The sequence below is a fragment of the Sus scrofa genome, chromosome 13 (genome assembly GCF_000003025.6).
Source record: "Sus scrofa isolate TJ Tabasco breed Duroc chromosome 13, Sscrofa11.1, whole genome shotgun sequence".
Classification (NCBI taxonomy): Eukaryota; Metazoa; Chordata; class Mammalia; order Artiodactyla; family Suidae; genus Sus; species Sus scrofa.
Window position 1 is genome coordinate 23,600,633 of NC_010455.5, and position 27,157 is coordinate 23,627,789.

A 27,157-nucleotide genomic window follows, 5' to 3' on the forward strand; every position below is an offset into this window, starting at 1 on the left:
TTCTACCTGTCACAATCCTACACATGACCCAGCTCATCTCAGATGACTCCCCTCTCTTGTGAAGCCTTCCTGTGAGCCTATCTCCACTCTCACTTTGAAAGCAAAGCTGTATCCTGGTTCAGGCGCTTGGTACTTTTCATTGTATTATCATCACCTGAACACTTGTCTAGTTCTCCTCCCAATTAGCATATATGCTCTTGAGGTGAAGAGCTATTTGGTTAGAAGCAGTTTGCTGAAGGTGCTATAACATTGGCCCATAGGACTTGCCTGTTGATTGAACTGAGCAGAGGATGATTAGCCCCAAGAAAATAAGTTTGAGAAGACAGGGACTGGCTTCATGTGCCTATAGGGTTGTCTGCTGGGGAAATTCAGCATGGCCCCAGGAGGACGTAGCTTAGACCAACATCTTTGACTCTTAGGGGACCCTGGGTTCTTGCACAGTTCTTGCATACTCTGGGGAGTATGAAATTTCTAGCACCCATCCAGGGTAATTCATCACTTCCTGCCTTGGCTCTCTTCTCCCCCCTTAGCTCTCTAGCTCTGAGCACCAGGCTCATACAGATAGATGCTGTGCTGTTTTCATAAAAAGAACACATTGGGCATTTGCTGCCACCTAGTGAATGAAGCATGGCTTAGCCTCTTGCAAAAGCCAGAGGGATCTCATGCTCTCTCCAGGAGCTGGTTCTAGGAATCTAGCACTGGTGAAATGGGACCTTGTTGGGGTGGTTATGTACACGCAACAAGGGCCAAAGCAACTGCACAGAACAGATTTTAATCAAACTTTTAATTTTTAAAAATGGTCTCATCTGTGGCATGTCGAAGTTCTTAGGCCAGGGACTGAATCTGAGCCAATGCTAGATCCTTTAACCCACTGCACTGGGCCCAGGATTGAACCCAAACCCCAGAAGCAACCCAAGCCACTGCAGTTGGATTCTTAACCCACTGTGCCACAGTCCCTCAAGCCCATTAACGGTATGTAACCTGGAATGGGCAAGACCATATCCTTTCAGAACCTCCCTTACTGCCAGCCAGGAAGTATCCCCATTTGAAGCATGGCCAGTCTTCTTTTCCAGAAAAGTTGGTAGGGATATGAACCCAAAGTTCATAATTGGAGGCATCTTTTAGGGAAGCCGTGGGTAATCCCCAGTGCCTCAAGCAAAACTGGCAGTGGCTTTAGAACTAGCGATCTCCACAAAGCTCTTGCAGCCCCGCATGAGCTGTCTCAAAAGCGCCCTGGTTCTGGGAACACCCACTCCCCCACCCCAGCATGGCCCAGAGTCTACCTGGAGAGTGAGCGCAAATCACCAGGGTATTATGAGGCACAGATGAGATTATGCAAATGCTTAGCCAGTGCCCAATGTCCAGCAAATGCTAAGTAAAAATTAGATATTGATAATGATTAGATAATGATATTACTACTTTTTGCCAATGCTCCAGAGCACAAGGCTGCCTACAAAACTCACGAAACTCAGGCCTTGGACACAAATACACTGGGTCATGGTTAGATCTTCTATGCATTGAAAACAACCACCCTCTCCGTATACCACAGCATCCAGCACTGGCCTTACCTCCACTGGACAGTGAGGGGCAGGTCAGAGGCTCAGACCTCAGACTCCAGGCAGCTGACAGACACATTAGCTCCTCCAGCCTGTCTGAGATACAAGATTCCAGGGCTATTTCTGCAGGGTTTTCCCCCAAGCCTAGATTATCACACTGTAGTTCTTTGCCCCCAGTCCAGCTAATGTCTTGTTTAGCTTCTGGGCATCTCCAGTTTTTATGGAGGTCCTGGACTACTCTTGGGGCCAGGTCCTCCTGATAGAGCTGGGTTGTTCTCTGGGCTGCACTGCATGCAGTCTTTCAGCCAGAACTGAATGCAGGGCTCATCAATGGCTGAGGTCACTGGCTAAGCAGTATGTCATATGGCTCCCCCTGCCCTGGGGGTCAGGTGTTGCTAAGGAGGTGCTCTCTCCATCCAAGGTGCCCAGTGCAGATATTTCAACCAGAGGCAAGTGAAACTGTCTTACTGGTTCCAGCCAGTGGCGTGCTGAGCCGGCTTGGGCCAGCTCATGAAAACTGATTGTGGATGTCTCTTCCCAACTCTACATTCAGAAATATCATGTTGATAGCTTAGAATGGGTCACGATGGCAGTATTCATGACAGAGATCAGTAAACACTACAAATCGTGGCTTTTTTTCCTGATGAGCAATTGTTATACACTTATCAGCACATCACTGGCTCCCACCTTTAATTCCAAGCACATTTAAACCACTACTCACACAACCACCAGACAAGAGGATTTTTAGTGTACTATCTGAATGAAATGCAAACTAAAAGTCTCATTTATTTTTTTCCCAAATATACATAACAGAGATTTCAGCTGGTGAAATATAGGGTGGTAACTGACAAGTCATGATCATGCTTTTAGGTTTGAAATAAACCCCAAATAGTTGATGTTGGCAAAAAAAAAAAAAAATCTGCAGGTAAGCTATTTATTGACAGGTTTGGAATTTTCATTTAGCATGCAAAAGAGCTATATGTGACAAGCCACATACTTTTACTCGGGAAAACATCAAACAAGGTATTAGATACTGTACTTAAGAGCATGTAGGGAAACACAGTTTAAAACTTTTTTTGGCTTCTTGTTCTTTTCTTTTGATGTAATTTGAACTGTCCTTCAATCCCCACATTAGTGTGTCCTCTATACCCCTTTCTAATGCCTTTTTCCATATTAAAACAGTACCAGTGGTTATAGTCAGGCAGCCTTGTCTTAAATCTCTATTAAGAACCATTTGAAGTAAATTCTGAAACATCATTTCTTTTAGCCAGAAAAAAAAAATGGGATAGCTAGTTCAGTGAGTCCACTGCTTGTTCACAGACTGAGTTGTGGACCCCTTGGAGCTCAGAGGCTGGAGGCAAGGCTCTGGGGCTGTGAGGTAGGGGTGGAGGTGAGGGCTCAATCATAGTGGACTTTGCCCTCGGCCATCCCAGAGTTGGACAAGTCCCCATTGCAGAGTGTCTGGAGGGGAGAATGAGGTCTGTCTTCCAAGGTACACTTGGTCATCTTCGTCATGTATTTTCGAAAGGCCTTTTGAATAACAGCAGCACATCTTTCCTCTTCCTTCTCTTGGTAGTGGTGACTATGGGTTCATATAACTTCTTGAAAGGGTTGGCTTCCATGAACTTCTCCTCCATCATTGCTTTTATGCTATCAAGGCCACTGGACTCACCAAGCACCCTAGCGGTGAAAGCAAAGAGAATATCCAAGCAATGGAGGCGGTCGCCACTCACCATGGGCAAGTCCATAACTAAAAATTGGTATTTATTTGGCTTTGCCACACGCAGAGGCTCAGGAAGGGCATCAGCAAAGTCAGAAAGGGCAGAATATTTGATAAACTGTGTTGCTTCTGGGTCAAACTTTTCCCAGACTTCATAGAACATTTCAAAGTCATCTTCACCCAAAGGGTCCTCACTTTCTTCAGTGGCGGTATTGAAGTTTTCTAAAATCACAGCAATATACATGTTGACCACAATAAGAAAGGAGATGATGATATAACTAACAAAGTAGGTTGTGGCTATGGCAGAGAGGTGACAGTTCTCTGACGTGCGGTTACAGGAGTCTTTTGATTGCAACATGGGGTTGAGGAGGGCATCCCAGCCTGCTGACGTGGTTATCTGGAAGAGACACAGCATGCTGCCTACAAAAGTCTCAAAGTTGAAAATGTCATCAATTCCAGACCCTTGCTTCACTTTGCAAAAAGAGTTCATACCAAAAATGGCATAAATAAACATAATTAGAAAGAGTAGAAGGCCAATGTTGAATAGAGAGGGAAGGGACATCATCAGAGCAAAAAGGAGAGTTCTGATTCCTCGCGCTGCCCGAACAAGCCTCAGGATTCGGCCAATCCGGGCCAAGCGGACAACTCTAAAGAGTGTTGGTGGGAAAGGAATGTGCTCCTGGTCTTCCAAGACAGAAACCATTGTACCTTAAAAGAATGAGAAGGGAAAATCAATTTCTAACAGGCCAACTGATTTCAGACTCAGCCTATCTCTCCTGTCTTGGAATCTGCATAGGACCAACATTTTATCATTACTTTTTTTTTTTTTTTTTTTTTGTCTTTTTGTCATTTTCTTGGGCCACTCCCATGGCATATGGAGGTTCCCAGGCTAGGGGTCTAATCAGAGCTGTAGCCACCGGCCTTTGCCAGAGCCACAGCAACATGGGATCTGAGCTGCGTCTGCAACCTACACCACAGCTCACGGCAACGCCAGATCCTTAACCCACTGAGCAAGGGCAGGGATTGAATCCGCAACCTCAAGGTTTCTAGTCAGATTCGTTAACCACTGAGCCACAAGAGGACTCCTTTTATCACTTTTTAATTTATGTATAAAATTAAGAATTTTTTTATCCACATCAGGTAAAATATATATCTGTGCCTTAAGTTGGAAAATAATTTCCAAAGGTCATACAGTTTCAGATGGGACTTTAGATGGGATAGGACATCTAAAATATTGGAGAACACCCCCCACAAGAAAAAGAAACAAAATGCAGTTTATGAAAGGCTATTCTAGGCTGTTTGGTTAGTTACCTTATGCAACTGTATGTTATCTATGTTGGGCATTTAAGTCTCTTGTGGGATGACAAATGTAATAGTTTTCCATATTTACTGTGTATACAGAATGGAAAACAGATAAACTACAGATGGAGTCATTTAGATTAGAATACAAGGAGAAATTTCTTCTTCTGAAGGTTGGCTAGAGCGAGCTGTGAGTGGAAATTGTACAACCCCTGGCCCCAAAGTTTCCTAAACAAACAGGTTATAATTATAGAGAAATTTGAACATAGCCTGCCACAGGTGAGGATAGGCCTAGAGAAAGAGGGTGCTGTTGGCATGTTCACCTTTGGGCTAAAGCTACCACAAACCTCTCATATTTGTCAATATGCTGGCAGTCAAAACCATCTGCCATCACCTAATGACTAAAGAGAACTAGTTGATGATATACCTTATTGATTACCCAATTGTTCCAAGGAAATTTAATTCTTATGAAACTGGGCAGCCAACTCTGGTGTCTTTTCTCTGAGCTCAATTCTTCCGCATACCATGTCATTTGAGGTTCAATTAATTTCTCTTTTTCTGACTCTTTAAGGTGGTAGATCTTAACACCTCAACTGGATTGTAAACCCATAGAGAGAGGTCACTTTGACTCATACTCATTTTATATTTCTCTAAAAGCTTGGGAGAAAGCATGAGAAAATGTAGAGGCTAAGTGTTGAGTGACAGACCAACTGGAAAAGCAAAGAAAATGCTGCCCACATTGGTGAGTAGGAATTGGCTCAATGTATGGATTTTCTCATCCCTTGGGACAAAATGCTATACAGTGCCATGCAGTGTAGCTGCAATTGTTTAGCAGTTGTTCAAAGGAGAGAAGTCAGGTGATTTCCATGAACTCTACAATGTCTGGCACTGCTTGGAAGGAGTTCAATGAATAATGGAATGAATGACCTAGTCTCTGCATATTGGAGGAAGAGCTCTTTATGTTCTCAGGGGCCTGTCCAGATTCATCCTATCATCGCTTTCTTCCTTTTTTTTTCCTCTTTAGGGCTGCACCTGTAGCATACGATATGTAAGTTCCCAGGCTAGGGGTCTAATCGGAGCTACAGCTGCTGGCCTATGCCACAGCCAACGTAACGACAGATCTGAGCCACGTCTGCAAACTATACCACAGTTCACAGCAATGCAGGATCCTTTAACCCACTGAGCAGGGCCAGGGATTGAACCCGTTTCCTCAGGGATACTAGTCTGGTTCATTACCTCTGAGCCACAATGGGAACTCCACGTCCTTTCTGAAATAGCATAAGAGCTTCCACTTGTGAAATCAGTTTTCATCGTCTTCATTGCTTTTTGAACTATAAGAAGAGTCCCTGGGCAGTTTTACACAATTATAAAAAGTCAAATTATTGGTTTAGGTAAAAGCAGATTTCAAAAGCCCAGAGCAAAATCTTATAGTTTAGCCATGAAGAATCTGAGTTCCAAGATGATGTGTATGTGTGTTTTATAAAAAGGTATATGGCAATAACCCCCCTTTTTTCCTGACTTTTCTTCCAAAGACCTTCCTTATAATTCTTGCCTGTGGTTAAGAAAAACATACTGATTATAGAGTGAGGCTGGTTGGTTAATGGGATCCAAGCAGTTGACACAAATGCAGTTCATACTGTGGTTTAAGTTTACACACAGAATAGTGATAAAGCACTACCTGTCCTCATTAGACGCTCTTGGAAGCTTCATCTAGGTTGGGCCATGGAGGCCTTGTATAAGGAGAAAGTAAGGGAAGGCCCTGCAATGTCACAGGGGCACAATAATTGTGACCTGATATCCACATGGATTTTGAATTAGGGAAAAATATGGAAACCACATGACAAATCATTAAAAACAAGAAATGCTCATGAGGGTCTATAACTACATAAGAAAGGTAGAACTTTGACTCAATTCTCTGGAGAAAGCAGATACTCCAACAAAAATTTTTAAGTCATCTTAATTTTGTCTATCCCCACTGACAAATGATATGCATAATTATTTAATTCTATTTAAATGTGCAGACAGTCAAGGGAATGGAAATAATTCTGTATCACCTAGCAACTTCACAGAAGAGAATGCATTAGTTCATCTATTTTTTCAGGAATCATATTTCTGCTTTGTGGATACTTTGGACATACTTGCAAATGATAAGATATACAAGTTCACTCTGGCTCTCAGGTTAAAGCCCCTCTGGCTGCCCATTTTACTTACTAACAATAGAAAGGATCACGATCACACAATCAAATAAATTCCAGCCATTGGTGAAGTAGTACTGCCTCAAAGCAAAGATCTTGATGAGACATTCCATTGTAAAGATGACCACAAAGGCCAGGTTGAGACGTTCAAGGATGAGTTTCATTCTGTCAGACTGGTCATGTGATTCAGCCATCATGCTAACCATGTTGAGGAAAATAAGGATGATGATGATGATGTCAAAGACCTGGTGTGTGACTAGGTCAAACACAAGACCCTGGCATTTGTTCTGAGGGGAAAAAAGAAATCATAGATCATTTTAAGTTATAGGAATGAAATCACATACATTGAAAGGCACATATAACAGGATTTGTCCTCTCTAGCAATTAAAGCAGTTTCTTGGAAAATACACAGATCCTTTTTAAAGGGCAAGAAATTTTACTATATTTTTCCTTTAATTTCATTAAGTTTAATTAGATAGCTGGTTTCAAGCTGTAGGTGTATGCCTTTAATTCCATTTTGAAACAAAAAATATAAACTAAAAAAATTTTAGTAACAACATGAATTTGATGTGGTAGATAATGTTTTCCTGAAATAAAATAGCTCATGTTGGATTTAATAATAAAAAATGAACTTCAGTCTCTATATTTTATCTCCTTCTGTATTCACTTCAATATTAATACAGAAAAATACTTGCTCACATAATTATGCTGCACCAAACAGAATTACATCTTCAAGGCTCCATCTGTCAGTTGAGAATAATCAGACCTTATACTTAACCAAAACTCTGTATTCAAACAATTCTTAAATGCCAATTTTCTAATTCTTATTCACTTGAAAATAAGGTAGTAAAATGGGATTCTGATCCAATGGAAACAGAAAAACTAATTATTTCACAGTATTATTGCTGATGAACCTGCATATTGGTTTGTACATGGATGGCCTGCTCCAAAGTAAGGATGTACAGATAGCTCTGGTACAGGTTCTAACTCAAGTCTGCACACCTAACCTACTACCATTTACAGTGAAGTGACTCAAGCATTCCACTATTTTCTCTAATCTAACTTCTATAACTTCTAACACTACTTTGTTCTTCACTTGGGTGGAAAATGGTTCTTAAACACAAACTCAGATACTGATACTATATGGCATTCTTGGCTATATGTTGGTTGTTTTACATTATATGTATATGTTAGATTATTTTATATGAATATACAATCTAATCAAAGTGTATATATATAGCATGCTGCTTAGAAAAATCATAGACCCCTAAGAATTCATCCTTATAACCCCAGGCATCTGTTAAAGTAATCCAGGCAAAAGATGATATTGGTTTGTGGTGCTTAACAGTGAAGAAAGACTTGAGCATTTAGATTTAAGAACTAATATGGAAGTAGAAGCAGGATCAGAGAGTGTTTGAAAGGAGTAGATTATGGGAAAGTTAAGGCTGAGGCTATAATTTCTGGTTGGTGGAGCATTCAAACAACCAGAGAAGAGATGATGAGGAGTTTGGAGGGGAGATGATGGATGTGTCCTGAGCATGTGGAGTTTGAGGTGCTAGTGGGGAATCCAAGGAACATGAACAGGTAAAAGTACAGGTCTGGAGCTCAGGCAGAGAGCTGGAATGCAAATGCAGAGTTTAAGAGCATTATTACTGATATGAACTAAAACTATGAGAATGAATGATATCACTCAGGGAGAGCAAGGGCAATGAGAAGGAGGGTCAGATCAATAGTGGAAGGATACTATATTTAAACTGGTATCTTTCAAATTTGCTCCAGGAGCACTAAAGCTTTTAACAAGGAGTCTGGAGAAGAAACCTGAAAGTCAGGTGCATTCCTATGTGAGAATGTATATGTAAAGTCAAAAAGGACCTGGAGAAAAGATACTTTTAAGGGTGCTCTCCAGGAAGCAGAATGAGAGCTCAGAATAAATGTGAGGAATTGTAAGCTTTGGCCTTACAGCTCAACTCTAATATTTAGATAAGTGGAAGAGAGTAAGAGTATAAGTTACCTGAAGGAGTAGATGATCAAAAACCACTCTATGTCATTTTAGGATGTACAGTGACTCCTATACCTTAGGATGATTTTTAAACCCAGTAATGAGGCTACCTTGTGAAGATGCTTCAGGTAGCATCAGAAATAATTGCAGGGAGTTCCCATCGTGGTGCAGTGGAAACGAATCCGACTAGGAAACAGGAGGTTGCAGGTTCAATCCCAGGCCTCGCTCAGTGGGTTAAGGATCCGGCGTTGCTGTGGCTGTGGTGTAGGCCGGCAGCTGTAGCTCTGATTCGACCCCTAGCCTGGGAACCTCCATATGCCACAGGTGTGGCCCCAAAAGGACAAAAGACAAAAAAAAAAAAAAAAAAAAAAAGAAAAGAAAAGAAATAATTCCAGATCTCTTGCTCTACTCTGGAAAAAATATCTATCACTACTCAGGTTAAAACAGCTGTATTTTCCCTTCTATATAACTGCTATTCCCTAAAAGGCTGTATTTTCCCTCTATACAGTTGCTTTTCCTGTTTCAAAGATCAAAAGATAACATGCAGATTTTAGAGATTAAAAAAAATCTGTAGGGAGTAAAGTTGTGAGTTAAGGGATAATAACTAATTTGAAATCTTAGCTCAAAACTCAGGGACATCTGGGGATATGATTTGGGATTTATCTAATACAACAATCCTAATATAGAGGTTAAAATAAATGTTTAACATTAACTGGTGAGTTATACTTGGTTGTCAGAATCACTCATTGTAAAGTCTTGATTGGTGAGCTACACAGGAAGGGCTGTGGGGTGGCACCTACTCCCTGATGAGCCTTCAACAAACAAGCTATAAAAGATAGTTAAAGAATGGAGGTGGTAAATTCCCTGTGGTAAAGCAGTCCATTCCCACTTCAAGCTTATCTCTTGCATCCTAGCATGTCCAATGCAGCAGAGAGGCCAAGAAGGTGCACCTATGTCACTGCAACTTCTGTTTGGCTATGTGCTGCACTGCTCACTTCATGAAATGAAAACTGGTAAATATGTGGGAATATATTGTATCTCATGAGTCTTTTAGTTAATTCAAAATCTGGGACCAACTGGTACCAAGTCAGTGATTGCAGAGCATGCAATATAAATAAAAATTCTCTTTGTCTTTTGTTGGCTGAAGTTAAAATAAGAACTTCAAAGTGAAATTAGTACTGGAAAGTGAGATTGGTACTTAAAAGCTAGATTTGACTTAGGTAAACTGAAGCTCCCCATACTGTTGTAGATAAAAACTCCTCAAATATAGTTTTATCATTAACCCTTTGCTAAAAATTCTTCATTGTATAAATTCTAAATGCATGGCCCTGACATTTGCAGACATTTTTAGTGCAACACAAATGTTTAATCCTAGTGAAATGGACTTTGTATGTGCCCTAAAACGTATTCCTCTATTCAACGATTACTGAGAACACCCTTTATACCAGGCTCTATTTTGATTGGCGGAAATTAAACATACCTTTGATAACTTGGGGTCCACATTTGAATGAAAATCTCTAAACCCTCTACATGTATCAGACAGCAAGGCCCTCTTCCATGCTGCTTTCCCAGACTTTTCAGCCTTACTGCCTTGAAAGTCTCCAAACTCACTTGTCAGAGTTATCAACTGTGCCTATTACATTACTTTACAATCTAATGTTCTCAAATTCCAGCTCCTCAATCAGACTGTAAGCACAGAGCTGCTCTGTCAGTGCCTTGTAAGGCAGGATTCATAGACAGCTGGAATTCAGTAAACTATGGCCCATAGGCCAAATCAGGCCCATCATCTACTTTAGTATAACCTGTGAGTTCAAATGGGTTTTACTCAGAATGAGTTTCACAGGAAAAAGTAAAAAAAAAAAAAACTTTGTCATATGAAAATTTATATGAAATTCAAATTTTGGTGATTATAAATCAAGTTATATTGGAACACAGCCAAGCACATTTGTTCTACATCAAGAATGGTTGCTTTTCGCTACAACATGAAAGTGGAATTGCAACAGAGACCACATGGCCTGCAACGCCTAAAATATTTACTGTCTGACCTTTTATAGGAAGAGTTTGTCTGCTCTTGATATAGAAAGTTTATCATAAGTTCTTGCCAAGTGGAAGTGAGTGTGGATGACCTCAACTTCATACCAAAAAAAGTTGGTAAAAGATATCATAAATGCATTTGAAATTGGCCAAAGTTAAATTAAAAAAACAGCTAAATTCAAATCATTGCAATGAATATACACTAAACTCCTATTGTGTCCTCACTAAAAAGCAAAATAAAGTTATTGCCTAGGCTCTTACTATATAATTGGAATGTCTAAATTTCCTAAGGACTTCAGCCATACACCATTGTACCTGGGTTCTTATTGAGTTCTTAGATAAAGTCAATAAATTTAAAATTTAAAGGAGAATAGCACTGCAGCTATATGAGTTCCTCACAACCACTTAACAAATCTATATATTTAGAATCAACTGACAAAGAATGAAATAGGGAAGGGGATTAAGATGGCGGAATAGAAGGACTGGAGCTCAACTTATCTCCTAAAAACAACAAAATTTACAACCAAATGCTGAGCAATCTTCAACCAAATGACCGGAAACTTTCAAAAAGATATCCTACCCTAGAAGACAAAGAGGAGGACACATCAAGAGAGGAGGGGCAATTCTGTGATATAAACAACCCCATACCTCCTGGGTGGGAAGCTCCACAGACTGGAAACTAACTGGTTCACAGAGACTCACCTAAAGGAGTGAGAGTTCTGAGCCCGACATCAAACTCCCACGTGTGGGGATCTGGCACTGGGAGAAAGAGCCCCTGAAGCATCTGGCATTGAAGGCCAGTGGGGCTTGTGTGCAGGAGCTCCATGAGACTGGGGAAAATGGAGACCCCTTCTTAAAAGGCACACACAGGCTTTCACATGCACTGGGTCTCACAGCAAAGCAAAGTCTCCATGGGAATCTGGGTCAAACCTGACTGCAGTTCTTGGAGGACCTCCTGGGAAAACAGGGGTGAATGTGGCTTGTGGAGGAAGGACATTGGAAGCAAAGCTCTCGGGAATATTCAGCAGCATGCCTTTCTCTGAAGGTGGGCTTTTTGGGAAAAATCGGTCCCCACCCATCAGCACTGAGAAGCCCCAGGGCAAACAACAATCCAGATGGGATCACAGCCCAGCCCATCAGTAAACAGGCTGCCTAACGACCCCCCAGGCACACAGCCGCCTCTAATCTCACTCAGAAACAAAGCCCGACCTACCAGAGGGATGGGAATCAGCTCCACCTACCAGTGGGCAGGCATCAGTCCCTCCCATCAGGAAGACTAGCAAGCCCCTGTTCTAACCTCAGCCACATGGGGGGCAGACACCAGAAGTAAGAGAGGCTGCAACTCTATTATCTGTCAAAAGGTCAGCACACCAAAAACCTATGAAAATGAAAAGACAGAGAACTATAACTCAGATGAGGGAGAAAGGAAAAACCCCAGAAAATCAGCTAAGTGATCAGGAGATTCTCAGCCTCCAGGAAAAAGACTTTAGACTGTTGATGCTGAAGATGATGCAAGACATTGGAAATAAACTGGAGGCAAAGATGGATAATTTACAGGAAACATTGAGCAAAGAGATACAAGATATCAAACTTAAACAAGAAGAGATGCAAAATACAATAATGGAAATACAAAATTAGAAGCAGCCAACAGCTGAATACAGGAGGCAAAGAACGAATAAGCAAGGTGGAGGACAGATTAGCGGAATTTACAAATGCGGAACAGAAAAGAGAAAAAAGATTGAAAACAAATGAAGAGAGTCTCAGAGAACTCTGGGACAATGTTAAACGCACCAACATCCATATTATTGGGGTGCCAGAAGGAGAAGAGAGAGAGAAGGGGACAGAAAAAATATTCCAAGAGATAATAGCTGAAAAATTCCCTAACATGAGGAAGGAATCACTCCCTCAAATCCAGGAAGCACAACGAGTACCATATAAAATAAACCCAAGGAGGAACACCCTGAGACACATATTAATCAAACTGACCAAAATTAAAGACAAAGAGAAAATCTTGAAAGCAGCTAGGGAAAAGAAACAAATACCATACAAGGGAACCCTGATAAGGTTATCAGCAGATTTTTCAGCGGAAACTCTGCAGGCCAGAAGGGAGTGGCATGATATACTTAACGTGATGAAAGGAAAAAAACCTCCAACCAAGATCACTTTACCCAGCAAGGCTCTCATTCAGATTTGAAGGAGAAATCAAAAGCATCACAGATAAGCAAAAGCTAAGAGAATTCAGGAACACTAAACCAGCTTTACAACAAATACTAAAGGAACTTCTCTAGGCAGAAAAGAAAAGGCCACAACCAGAAACAAAAATAACACAAATGACAAGGCTCACCAGTAAAGGTATATATATATATATATATATATATAGTAAAGATACGAAATCACCCATGCACAATTATGCCACCAAAATCAGAAATCGTGAGAAGAGGAGGGTACCAATGCAGGTACCACTGGAGATGCCCTTGCAGTTAAGAGAACAACAACTTAAAGCAATCTTGTGTGTGTGTGCGTATATATAGATATATACACAAACACACACATATATATATACTCTTATATCAAAACTTCAGGATAACTGCAAACCAAAAATCTACAATTGATACACAAACATATAAGGAAAATCAACTCAAACACAACACTGAAGGTAGTCATCAAACCACAAGAGGAGAGAACAAGAGAAGAAAGGAAGAAAAAAGAGCAACAAAAACAAATCCAAAGCAATTAATAAAATGGCAATAAGAACATACATATCAATAATTACCTTAAATGTTAATGGAATAAAAGCCCAACCAAAAGACATAGACTGGCTGAATGGATACAAAAACAAGATCCATATATACTCTGTCTTCAGGAGACCCACTTCACTTCTAGGGCACATACAAATTGAAAGTGAGATGATGGAAGAAAATATTTCATGCAAAAGGGGATCAAAAGAAAGCTGGAGTAGCAATACTCATAACAGACAAAATACACTTTAAAATGAAGAATATTTTAAGGGACAAAGAAGAACATTACATAATGATCAAAGGATCAATCCAAGAAGAAGATACAACAATTTTAAATATCTACGCACCCAACATAGGTTCACCACAATATATAAAGCAACTGCAAACAACCTTAAAAGGAGAAATCGACAACAACACAATCATAGTGGGGGACTTTAACACCCCACTTACAGCAATGGACAGATCAACCAGACAGAAAATCAATAAGGAAACACAGGCCCTGAATGATGCATTAAACCAGATGGACTTAATAGATATTTATAGACATTCCATGCAAAAGCAACAAAATACACTCTCTTCTCAAGTGCACATGGAACATTCTCTATGATTGATCACATCCTGGGCTACAAATAAAGCCTCGGTAACTTTAAGAAAATTGAAATCATATCAAGCATCTTTTCCAACCACAATGCTATATATGACTGGAAAAAACAACACAAAAAAAAACTGCAAAAAACCAGAAACTCTTGGAGACTAAACAACATGCTACTAAACAACCAATGGATCACTGAAGAAATCAAAGAGGAAATTAAAAAATACCTAGAAGCAAATGACAACAAAGATGTGACACTCCAAAATCTATGGGATGCAGCAAAAGCCATTCTAAGAGGAAAGTTTATAGCAATACAAGCCCACCTCAGGACACAAGAAAACCTCAGATAAACAAACTAACTTTACATCTAAAGCAGCTAGAGAGATAACAGACAAGACCTAAAGTTAGTAGAAGGAAAGAAATCATAAAGATCAGAGCAGAAATCAATGAAATAGAAACGAAGAAAACCACAGAAAGGGTCAATGAAACGAAAAGCTGGTTCTTTGAAAAGATCAACAAAACTGATAAACCCTTAGCCAGACTTATCAAGCAAAAAAGAGGACTCAAATCAATAAAATTAGAAATGAAAAAGAAGTTACTATGGACATCACAGAAATACAAAGGATCATAAGAGACTACTACATGCAACTATATGCCAATAAAACGGAAAACCCAGAAGAAATGGACAAATTCTTAGAAAGTTATAATCTTCCAGGACTAAACCAAGATGGAATAGAAAAGATGAATGGACCAATCACAAGAACTGAAATTGAAACTGTGATTTAAAAACTTCCAACAAGCAAAAGTTCAGGACCAGACGGTTTCACAGGCGAATTCTATCAAACATTTAGAGAAGAGCTAACACCTCTCCTTCTGAAACTATTTCAAAAAACTGCAGAGGAAGGGATACTCCCAAACTCCTTCTATGAGGCTACATCACCCTGATACCAAAACCAGACAAAGATACCACAAAAAAAGAAAACTACAGGACAATTTCACTGATGGATATAGTTGCAAAAATCCTCAACAAAATACGAGCAAACCGCATTCAACAATACATTAAAAGGATTGTACAACATGATCAAGTGGGATTTAACCCAGGGATGCAAGAGTTCTTCAATATATGCAAATAAATCAGTGTGATACATCACATTAACAAACTGAAGAATACAAACCATATGATCCTCTCAATAGACACAGAAAATGCCTTTGACAAAATCCAACACCCACTTCTGATAAAAACCCTTCAGAAAGTGGGCATAGAGGGAACCTACCTCAACATAATAAAGGCCATGTATGACAAACCCACAGCTAACATCATTCTAAAGGTGAAAAGCTGAAAGAATTCCTGCTGAGATCAGAAACAAGACAAGGATGTCCGCTCTCACCACTACTATTCAACATAGTTTTGGAAGTCCTAGCCACAGCCATCGGAGAAGTAAAAGAAATAAAAGGAATCCAAATGGGAAAGGAAGAAGTAAAACTATCACTATTTGCAGATGACATGATACTATACCTAGAGAATCCTAAAGACTCTACCAGAAAACTGTTAGAGCTCATCCACGAATTTGGCAAAGTCGCAGGATACAAAATTAATACATGGAAATCGATGGCATTTCTATACACTTACAATGAAAGATAAGAAAGAGAAATTAGGGAAGCAATCCTATTTACCATCGCATCCAAAAGAATAAAATACCTAGGACTAAACCTACCTGAAGACAAAAGAGCTGTACTCTGAAAACTAGAAGACAGTGATGAAGGAAATCAAAGATGACACAAATAGATGGAAAGATATATCATGCTCTTGGATTTAAAGAGTCAATATTATCAAAACAACTATACTACCAAGGCAACCTACAGATTCAGTGCAATCCCTATCAAATTACCAAGGACCTTTTTCATAGAACTCAAACAAAATATTTTAAAGTTTGTTTGGCAGGCTGTAACGACCAACTGAACAAACTCATCACTAGAAATGAAATTGAAGATGTCATAAAAACACTCCCTACAAATAAAAGTCCAGGACCAGATGGCTTCACAGGTGAATTCTATCAAACATATAAAGAGGAATTGGTGCCCACCCTCCTTAACTCTTTCAAAAGGTTGAAGAAGAAGGAATACTCCCAAAGACATTCTATGAGGCCACCATCACCCTCATTCCAAAACCAGACAGAGATACCACCAAAAAAGAAAACTATCGCCCATATCACTGATGAATATAGATGCAAAAATTCTCAAAAAAATCTTAGCCAACCAAATCCAACAACATATCAAAAAAATTATACACCATGACCAGGTAGGGTTCATCCCAGGTTCACAAGGATGATTCAACATATGCAAATCAATCAACATCATACACCACATTAACAAAAGAAAAGTCAAAAATCATGTGATCATCTCAATAGACGCAGAAAAAGCATTTGACAAAGTCCAACATCCATTCATGACCAAGACCCTGCCAAAGTGGGTATAGAGGGAACATTCCTGAATACAATCAAAGCCATTTATGATAAACCCACAGCAAATATAATACTCAGTGGGGGAAAACTGAAAGCCTTCTCACTCAAATCTGGAACAAGACAGGGATGCCCACTCTCACCACTATTATTTAACATAGTTTTGGAAGTCCTAGCCACAGCAATTAGACAAACAAATGAAATAAAAGGCATCCATATAGGAAGAGAAAAAACTGTCACTGTATGCAGATGACATGATACTATACATAGAAAACCCTAAGGACTCAACCCCAAAACTACTTGAACTGATTAATAAATTCAGCAAAGTAGCAGGATATAAGATTAACATTCAGAAGTCAGTTGCATTTCTGTATACCAGCAATGAAATATTAGAAAAGGAATACAAAAATACGATACCTTTTAAAATTGCACCTCACAAAATCAAATACCTCGGAATACACCTGACCAAGGAGGTAAAGGACATATATGCCGAGAACTATAAAACTTTAATCAAAGAAATCAAAGAAGATGTAAAGAAATGGAAAGATATTCCATGTTCCTGGATTGGGAAAATCAATATCGTGAAAATGGCCATCCTACCCAAAGCAATCTAAAGATTCAGTGCAATCCCTATCAAATTACCCATGACATTTTTCACAGAACTAGAACAAACAATCCAAAAATTTATACGGAACCGCAAAAGACCCAGAATCGCCAAAGCAATCCTGAGAAACAAAAACCAAGCAGGAAGCATAACTCTCCCAGACTTCAAGAAATACTACAAAGCCACAGTCATCAAAACAGTGTGGTACTGGTATCAAAACAGACAGACAGACCAATGGAACAGAAGAGAGAATCTGGAAATAAACCCTGACACCTATGGTCAATTAATCTTTGACAAGGGAGGCAGAACATAAATGGGAAAAGAAAGTCTTTCAGCAGCATTGCTGGGAAACCTGGACAGCTGCATGCAAAGCAATGAAACTAGAACACACCCTCACACCATGCACAAAAATAAACTCAAATGGCTGAAAGACTTAAATATACGACAGGACACCATCAAACTCCTAGAAGAAAACATAGGCAAAACACTCTCTGACATCAACATCAGGAATATTTTCTCAGGTCAGTCTCCCAAAGCAATAGAAATTAGACCAAAAATAAACCCATGGACCTATCAAACTGAAAAGCTTTTGCACAGCAAAGGAAACCAAAAGAAAACAAAAAGACAACTTACAGAATGGGAGAAAATAGTTTCAAATGATGCAACGGACAAGGGCTTAATCTCTAGAATATATAAGCAACTTATACAACCCAACAGCAAAAAAGCCAATCAATCAATGGAAAAATGGGCAAAAGACCTGAATAGACATTTCTCCAAAGAAGATATACAGATAGCCAACAAACACATGAAAAAATGCTCAACATCGCTGATTATAAGAGAAATGCAAATCAAAACTACCATGAGATACCACCTCACACCAGTCAGAATGGCCATCATTAATAAATCCACAAATAACAAGTGCTGGAGGGGCTGTGGAGAAAAGGGAACCCTCCTGCACTGTGGTGGGAATGTAACTGGTACAGCCACTATGGAGAACAGTTTGGAGATACCTTAGAAATCTATACATAGAACTTCCATATGACCCCGCAATCCCACTCTTGGGCATATAGCCAGACAAAACTCTACTTAAAAGAGACACATGCACCTGCATGTTCATTGCAGCACTATTCACAATAGCCAGGACATGGAAACAACCCAAATGTCCATCGACAGATGATTGGATTCAGAAGAGGTGGTATATATACACAATGGAATCCTACTCAGCCATAAAAAAGAATGACATAATGCCATTTGCAGCAACATGGATGGAACTAGAGAATCTCATACTGAGTGAAATGAGCCAGAAAGACAAAGACAAATACCATATGATATCACTTATAACTGGAATCTAATATCCAGCACAAATGAACATCTCCTCAGAAAAGAAAATCATGGACTTGGAGAAGAGACTTGTGGCTGCCTGATGGGAGGGGGAGGGAGTGGGAGGGATTGGGAGCTTGCGTTTATCAGACACAACTTAGAATAGATTTACAAGGAGATCCTGCTGAATAGCATTGAGAACTATGTCTAGATACTCATGTTGCAACAGAACAAAGGGTAGGGAAAAATATGTAATTGTAATGTATACATGTAAGGATAACTTGATCGCCTTGCTGTACAGTGAGAAAATAAAAAAATATATATATATATAATAAAATAAATAAATAAAGTTTGTTTGGAAGCACAAAAGACCCAGAATAGCCAAAGACATCCTGAAAAAGAAAAATGGAGCTAGATGAATCAGGCTCCTGGACTACAGACTATACTACAGAGCAACAGTCATCAAAACCATATGGTACTGGCACAAGACGGAAATATAGATCAGTGGAACAGGATAGAAAGCCCAGAATTAAACCCACGCACCTACAGTCAACTAATCTATGACAAAGGAGGCAAGAATATACAATGGAGAAAAGACAGCCCCTTCAATAAGTGGTGCTGGGAAAATTAGACAGCCACATATAAAAGAATGACATTAGAACACTTCCTAATACCGTACACAAAAATAAACTCAAAATGGATTAAAGACGTAGATATAAGACCAGATACTATAAACTCTTAGAGGAAAACACAGGCCAAACACTCTTCGACATGAATGACAGCAACATCCTCTCAGATCTACCCCTTAGAGTAATGACAGTAAAAAAAATAAATAAACAAATGGGACCTAATCAAACTTAAAAGTTTTTGCACAGCAAAGGAAACCCTAATCAAAACTAAAAGACAACCCACTGAATGGGAGAAAAATCTTTGCAAATGAATTGACCTAAAAGGGATTAATCTCCAAAATTTATAAATACCTCCTATAGCTCAGTACCAAAAAAACCAAACAACCCCATCAAAAAACGGGCAGAAGATCTAAACAGACAATTCTCCAAAGAAGACATGCAGATGGCCAAAAAACACATGAAAAGATGTTCAACATCACTCATTATTAGAGAAATGCAAATCCAAACCACTATGAGGTACCACCTTACACAGGCCAGAATGGCCATCACCAAAAAGTCTACAAACTAAGTGCTGGAGAGGGTGTGGAGAAAAAGTACCCTATTACACTGTTGGTGGGATTGTAAATTGGTTAACCACTGTGGAAAACAGTTTGGAAATTCCCCAGAAAACTAAAAATAGAACTACCATTTGATCCAGCAATCCCACTCCTGGGCATCTATACAGAGACAACCATCACTCAAAAAGACACATGTACTCCAATGTTCATTGCAGCACTATCTGCAATAGCTAAGACATGGAACCAACCTAAATGTCCATCGACAGAGGAGTAGATCAAGAGATGTGGTACACATACACAATGGAGTATTACTCAGCCACTAAAAGGAACGAAATACCGGCATTTTTAGCAACATGGATAGACCTAGAAATTATCATGCTAAGTGAAGTCAGTCAGACAATGAGATACCAACATCAAATGCATTCACTGACACGTGGAATCTGAAAAAAGGACAGAATGTATTTCTTTGCAGAACAGATACTGACTCACAGACTTTGAAAAACTTATGGTTTCCAAAGGAGACAGTTCAGGGAGTGGGGAGATGCACTGGGGTTGTGGGATGGAAATCTTACAAAACTGGATTGTGATGATCATTGTACAACTATAAATGTAATAAATTCATTGAGTAATAAAAAAAAAATAGAATCAACTGAGTGCTCTCACCAGAGGCCTTGGAATGGGCCTTTGAGGTTTTTTGGATCCTAATTTTTTCATTGCATTATAGTATTTCTTCTGTTCTTCTGTCATAAAGATATCTTGGCCACCTAAGTATATGGAGAAGATGACAGCTAATTAACAGATTTTTGGAAACAAGTTCTGAATTTTCAGAAGTAGTTTTAAAGTCATATTACATTTCTAATATAACTTTTCAATGTATAACTTTTCAAATTTCAACAATTCCAATGGGAAGCAGAACGAGACTCTAGGGGATGGCTAAAGGAAATAGGGTTTAAATTAAGGAATAAGGGAGAAATGTTACTTTTATCAGTTACATTTCACTTTTTATAATATGAACAAAGATTACAAATTCTTTGCAAACATCCACAGAATCTTTTTTTTCTTTTTCAGGCCGTACCTGTGGCATATGGAAGTTCCTGGGCCAGGGGTCTAATCGGAGCTGGGCTGCTGGCCTACACCACAGCCACAGCAACACCAGATCTGAGCTGCATCCATTACCTACACCACAGCTTGCAGCAATGCCAGATCCTTAACTCACTGAGCAAGGCCATGGATTGAACCTGAATCCTCACAGACACTATGCCGAGTTCCAAACCCACTGAGCCACAACAGGAACACCATCTACAGAATTTTTACCAAAATGATATATTTCAAGTTGTAAATCAAAACACAATGCAACAAAAACAGAAATTAGTAACATAAATTTAAACAAAAAATCCTACAAAGTGGCAATTAAAATTCTCCTAAATATGTGAATGTATATATCACTACCAATAAAATTGTGTGAAATCTGTCTGGAGCCATTCTCAGATAAAAAAAAAAAAAGAGAGAGAGATTTAAATGTTTTCACTCCTGAGGAAGAAAGAATAGAAAATTGAACTAGGGTTTTCATTTGTGAATTGCAGAGGGGAAGGTAAAACATCTAAAAATGCTGGATAAAATAGAACAGAATTCCTTTAAAATATATAGCTGAACTCGCACAAAAATAAGGAAAACTCTCCATTGACTGAAAATTAAGAGATCAAAAAGAGTAATAAATTAGTACTTAAGCCATGGTTGGCATAAGAACATTTGCTAATCTATGTTAAAACTAGAATCTTGGGATTTAATAATCATAAGAGGGTCATGAGGAAAAGGCAGTGGTATTAGGCCAAGGAACCTGCCAGAATCAGACTCCCCAAGTACTGCCATTAAAGGGTGATGAAGAAAACCAAACCTGTCTGTTGGCAATGAACACAACCAGGACACTGCCTCAGTCTGTACTCTGGGTTAAAACCCAGTCTTCCCTGACAATTTGTGAATTCAAACCTGCCTTGATGAAGGCATTCTTAAGTCAATAAATGTTATGCTGGGTGATGGATATTTTTGGTTTACTTTACTATACTCTTGCACATGTTTGAAATTTTCTGTAATAAAAAGTAAAACAAAACAGAACAAAAATACTACAGACTAATCAAAACAGTGATTTCAAATGTAAGCTTAAATCTAAAATCATAAAGCCTGACATTCAAATTGCAGGTATTGATTGCAATCAACCTGCATATTATAGAGGTGACTCTAGTAGCATGTGCCTGAGTAACAGAGCAATATAGTCACCTAGAACCATGAACTCTCCAGTAGACACTAAGAAAGCTCAGGACTATCAGGGTACATTTGGATGGATTAAAAGGGCTCAAAAGAAAAAATAAAAAAGAGCTACAAAACCAAAGATGAATATTTAGTTACCTGATTTTTAGGACTGGGAAATGCCTTCAGTATATAATTGTAAGAAAAGGCACAAAAATCATGAGAGAGTATCCTACCACCTACTCAGCCCAGGAAAAGATGACACTTCAAAATCTGAAGTTAGGTTTCTACTCAGTGCATATCACTTTTGCAATACCATAAAGTTGGAAAATCGTCAATAGAACCATCCTAAGTCGGGGATTTTCTACACTCCCTTTGTCCTGGATAACAATGTACACGTGAACGGTTACTAAAATATGACCATAGTTGTCTTGGTAGTTGTTTTTCTATTGGGTTCAATATCTTTTTGTTTTGTATATCGTTTGGAGTGAAGATAAAAACAATGATTTAGTAAAACCCAGCTGTTTTCAATCCCTTTTCAGCTTCATCTTCAAGAATCTTCTTCAGGAGCCTCCCTCTGTGTTCTCATGCAGATGATAAAGGCTGCTTTGCGCAACAATCTAGAGCAGATTTATGCTCCATTCCAGCTCTTTGCAGAAGAGAGGTGAAAATACCAAATCAGGACAGCCCTCATACTTATCTTTTTCTGCTGTTGGTTGAAGTTGTCAATAATAACACCAATAAAGAGATTCAGAGTGAAGAAAGAGCCAAAGATGATAAACACTACGAAGTAAAGGTATACGTATGGGTTCTCCTCAAACCGTGGCTGTTTGCCTTCCTGTTAGGGATTTTTTAAAATGAGAGAAGAAAACAATTATTGGAGAAAAATATAAGCCATCTTAAATGCCTGGTCCAGAAGACCCAAGTGCTTCTCAGCCTCAGCATTAACCTCTCAGCTTCCTCCAGTCAGCCATGGCCCTGAAGGGAGCCCCTCGCCCCTTTTTCAGTTTCCCCCAGTGCACTTGAGTGGTACCATGCAGCAGGAAGGAGGTGTGTGTGTACAGGATTAGACTTTCTTCTAAGCAATGGAAAATTGCTGAAGGATTGTGAGAGAGGGGAATGGCATGGTCACATGTGTCCTTTGAAAAGGTCTCTAAGATGTCCATATGGAAACATAATTGGAAGAAACCAGACTGGAGATGGCATATCACCTCAGGCAGAGTGACTACCAACCCTTGTTTAATGGCTACATCCTTCATATAGAGCCCACTACTATATTTAGTTTGTGCTTGTGTCCTGTCACTCTTAAATTCCTAGTACCTGGATAGCTTGAGACATGTAGATTCTTGCATGAGTGAATGAATGAATAAATAATCAAGCTCCAGAATGGACACAAATGGATTACAACCAAGCTTCCCTAACTCAAGGCAAAACCAAAAGCATCTGAGATCCCTTTTGTCCAAGTTCTTCACAGTGTCATTGGTTTTATCCTCCTTGAGGAGAGGTGGTAGGAGCATTTCTCTCTTTTTTTCCTGATCACAATCAAAGGCAGAGATGTGTTGATAGCTCTGTCATCTGTTGAATATACTTATATTTGTTATTCAACATGCACCATCATAGACTAGTGTAATGGAAGTAATTATCTGAAACAATTATTTTTCTCTTTGCCTTGAAGAATATTTGACCTTAGTCCCAGTTGGCTTGAGGCATCTACCTGTTTGAATTAAGAGTAGACATTACTCTAGAAACAATGGAATGGAAAGAAAGGATTAATACTCAGCATCTGACATTTAAAATAAGATTATGCAGTAGGCTAATAATCTTGCAAAGGGAGGTTTAGATAGAAAGAGGAATAAACACAAGCTCACCTCACTTGTACCAGGGAATTATCAGAAAGGTAAACAGAGACAGGGAACATCAGAACTGTAAGATTTGTATCGTGATTTTTCCCACTTTGGGTTTGGAGATGGGGCTTGGGTCCCAGTAAATTGAGGGCAACATGGAGGACAAAGAATGTATGTTCTGGTTCAACTTCAGCATTTTTCTAAAATAAAACCATTGCTGGGAAGGCCTGGATATAGCGGGCAGGCAGATGACTTAAGAGGCTGGAATAGCATAACTGGGCAGAAGGAGGTCTCTTGAAGCTTCTTCAGTTCTCATGTAGCTTGGACATGGAGTTGATAGCCATGGGCCTGCCATGGTGGGCTTCAGATCAAGGGATGAGAATGGGACTGCTAGGCTGGGGGACCATGTGAAGGATATGCCAGAGAGTCAGTGTTTGATGCCAGGAGGAGCTGAAGGAGGAACAAAGCCCATGGTTTCATAAGTTGCAGCTTCAATATTTCAGACCAGCAGGATGCTCTGTGACTACACAGACAAGGGTCATCATACTAGCAGAAACCAGTTGGAGTGTTCCAGGACCAGCATCAGGACAGGAGCACCTCCACCCACATACCATTCACTCAGGGAACGTATATAAGACACATACTTCTTCTATCATACAGAAGATTTCCTGCCCATCCCCACTGCCACCTAGAGGCAGATGGATGAGACAAAAAAAAAGAACATGAATATTTTAAAATATTTCCTTTGTTACATATTGCCTCTAGTACTGTTATAACACTACTTATACCACTTCTACTGCTACTACCAGTTCATATGTAATGAACACCTACTATGTGCCAGGCATCAACTCTGCATATTCTCAAACAATGGCACACACATGTGTGATGATAGGAAAATAAACAATGCTAATTCCATTCTTGATTCAATCACTTGCTCAAGCTATGACTTTGGACAACACTCTTCCTTTCTATTCCCCAATTTTTCCAGCTAGGAAATAGAAATGGAGTAGACTGCTAACTTTGGGAATCCATGATCACTTTTATTTAACTACAACCTAATAGTTCACAATTACTAGAAACCTCCTTAGTCTCTGGGAAGCCTAGAGCCATGGAAGGGTCTTTCTTGCTCAGGTCTAGACCAAAATTAAGGTTCTCCAACAGTCAAGAGCAAGTAACCTTTGAAATTTGGCTTCTGCCTGTCCACCGATTTGAAGAAAGGACAAAAAGCCATCTTGGTGATTCTGTTGCTTCTGGCTCCACTTCCTACATGAGTAGTTTCTCCTTGGTCACTATGGAGAAAGAGGATTTGACTTTGGGGCATGCCAGGATGTAACAACACAAGAGGATGACTAAGAACTTTTTTTATTCCTGTTTCATAGTATTTGTCCTAATGGAAACAAGGCAAAGAACCCTGGCCCCTGGAATCATGATGCAGGAAGTTTTGGATTGTTCATGTAGTCTTGATATTGCTGATTTGATCCTAGCACTATAGAACACAGTACAACACAAGCTCACCTCTCTGGAATCAACAGCTGCATACATAATATCCATCCATCCCTTAAATGTTGCCTGCAACAAAGACAGAGAAAGATGAAAACAGTTATAGACTTGCAATCAACAGATAAGTGCAATGCAAAAGCCACCAAGCCCAGTGGACAGATATATCTAAGATTATGTCCTACCCTTCCAGGAAAAAAGGTCCACATAAAAGAAGAGCAGAAGGAAACTCAAGAATGTCTTCGATATTTTTTTCTTTTTCCGTTTTTCCTTTTCTTTAAGGGCCTCACCGTGGCATATGGAAGTTCCTGGGGTATGGATTGAATAGAAGTTGTAGCTGCAGGCCTACCTACACCACAGACACATTGGAACTGAGCTGCATTTGTGACCTACACCACAGCTTGCAGCAATTCTGGATCCTTAACCCACTGAGTGAGGCTAGGGATTGAATCTGCGTCCACATGGATACTATGTGGGGTTCTTTTCTTTCGCTTTTTAGGGCCACACCAATGGCATATGGAAGTTCCCAGGCTGGGGATCCAATTGGAACTGTAGCTGCCAGTCTGCACCACAGCCACAACAACATGGGCTGCATCCTCATGGATACTAGTTGGGTTCATTACCACTGAGCCACGACGGGAACTGTTCTTAACCTGCTGAGCCACAATGGGAACTCTTTCATTTTCATAAGATAAAAAGTTTTAAAGAGAAATTTCTGTCTTAAAAATTTCTAGAAGGAGTTCCTTGGTGGTCTAGTGGTTAGGATTAGGCACTTTCACCACTGCAGCCCAGGTTCAATTACTGGCCTAGGAACTGAGATTCCCACATCAAGCTGCTACATGTTGTGGCCAAAAAACAAAACAAAACAAAATAAAATAAAATAAATTGCAAATGCTAGAGAAGCTATGAATCAACTGCTACAAAGAGCCTGATTAAGGTTCTTTCCACATCTGTTTGCACTGTCTGTCCAAGACCTTGCAACAACAGTTTGACCTAGGATTGAGGTTACTAATGGTATGATTTAGCATTTGAGGCTGCAGGTCTCTCTGGCTGGAGCTTGGAGAGCAAGGCACCATACAGGACAGGGTGAAATATCCAGAACTTTGCGGGGCATTGCTTTGAGGTTTAAGGCTCAGTAGACAATAAAGTTGGAGATGCTCACTGGGAAACAATTCCAGAAGGCATTAGCTCCTATGTGAGAAATTAGGATTTGATTCTGTTTTCTCAATAGAGTCACTGTATTTTTATTAGCTGATAAATGATTTGTGATTCTTTTAAGGTTTCTTTTCACAGAATGAAAAACAAACAGAAAGCACTTACCACTTGCAGCAGTGCGAGGTAAGCCATTCCCACATTGTCAAAATTGACACTCTGTGGCATCCAGGAGAGATTTTCACTTTCACATTGATTCCGGTTTGTGACAAGGCTATCATTTATAACTGCGTTTTCATCTGTTACATTAACGCATCTTCCAAATTTTCCAGAAAAAAAATGTACTCCCAGGATACAAAATATGAGCCAGAAAATGAGGCAGACAAGCAAAACATTCAGAATGGCAGGTATGGCACCTATGAGAGCATAAACTACCACCTTAAGGAAACAAAACAGAAGAAAAGCATAACAGCCATATGAGACTCACCAAGCTTGATCTTCCCAGGATTGGTCTGATGTGCCAGGGGTGGATATCTTGGAGCTCCATCTTTACATTCCAACACTAACTCCCCATCCCATGGCAAGCCCTGCTCTCAGCTCCATACGTCATGGGTCGTTTCTGTTGACACTGAGGATTACTTGAGAAGTGACCTCTGATGATGGTGTTAAGACTTATGGGACAGGAGTTCCCATTGTGGCTTAGTGATTAACAAACATG

The 27,157-nt window shown here is 39.6% G+C and overlaps 1 protein-coding gene across 1 annotated transcript in view; it reads right to left on the reverse strand.

Moving 5' to 3' along the window:
* The window catches only part of SCN11A (sodium voltage-gated channel alpha subunit 11), an 89,904-nt gene continuing 64,492 nt past the window's right edge, over window positions 1,746–27,157 (reverse strand). Inside the window, 7 exon segments of the mRNA XM_021071678.1 lie at window positions 1,746–3,124; window positions 3,127–3,984; window positions 6,787–7,057; window positions 20,366–20,466; window positions 22,643–22,784; window positions 25,306–25,359; window positions 26,608–26,877. Coding sequence (XP_020927337.1) covers window positions 2,955–3,124; window positions 3,127–3,984; window positions 6,787–7,057; window positions 20,366–20,466; window positions 22,643–22,784; window positions 25,306–25,359; window positions 26,608–26,877 — 1,866 coding nt within the window. The 3' untranslated portion in view covers window positions 1,746–2,954.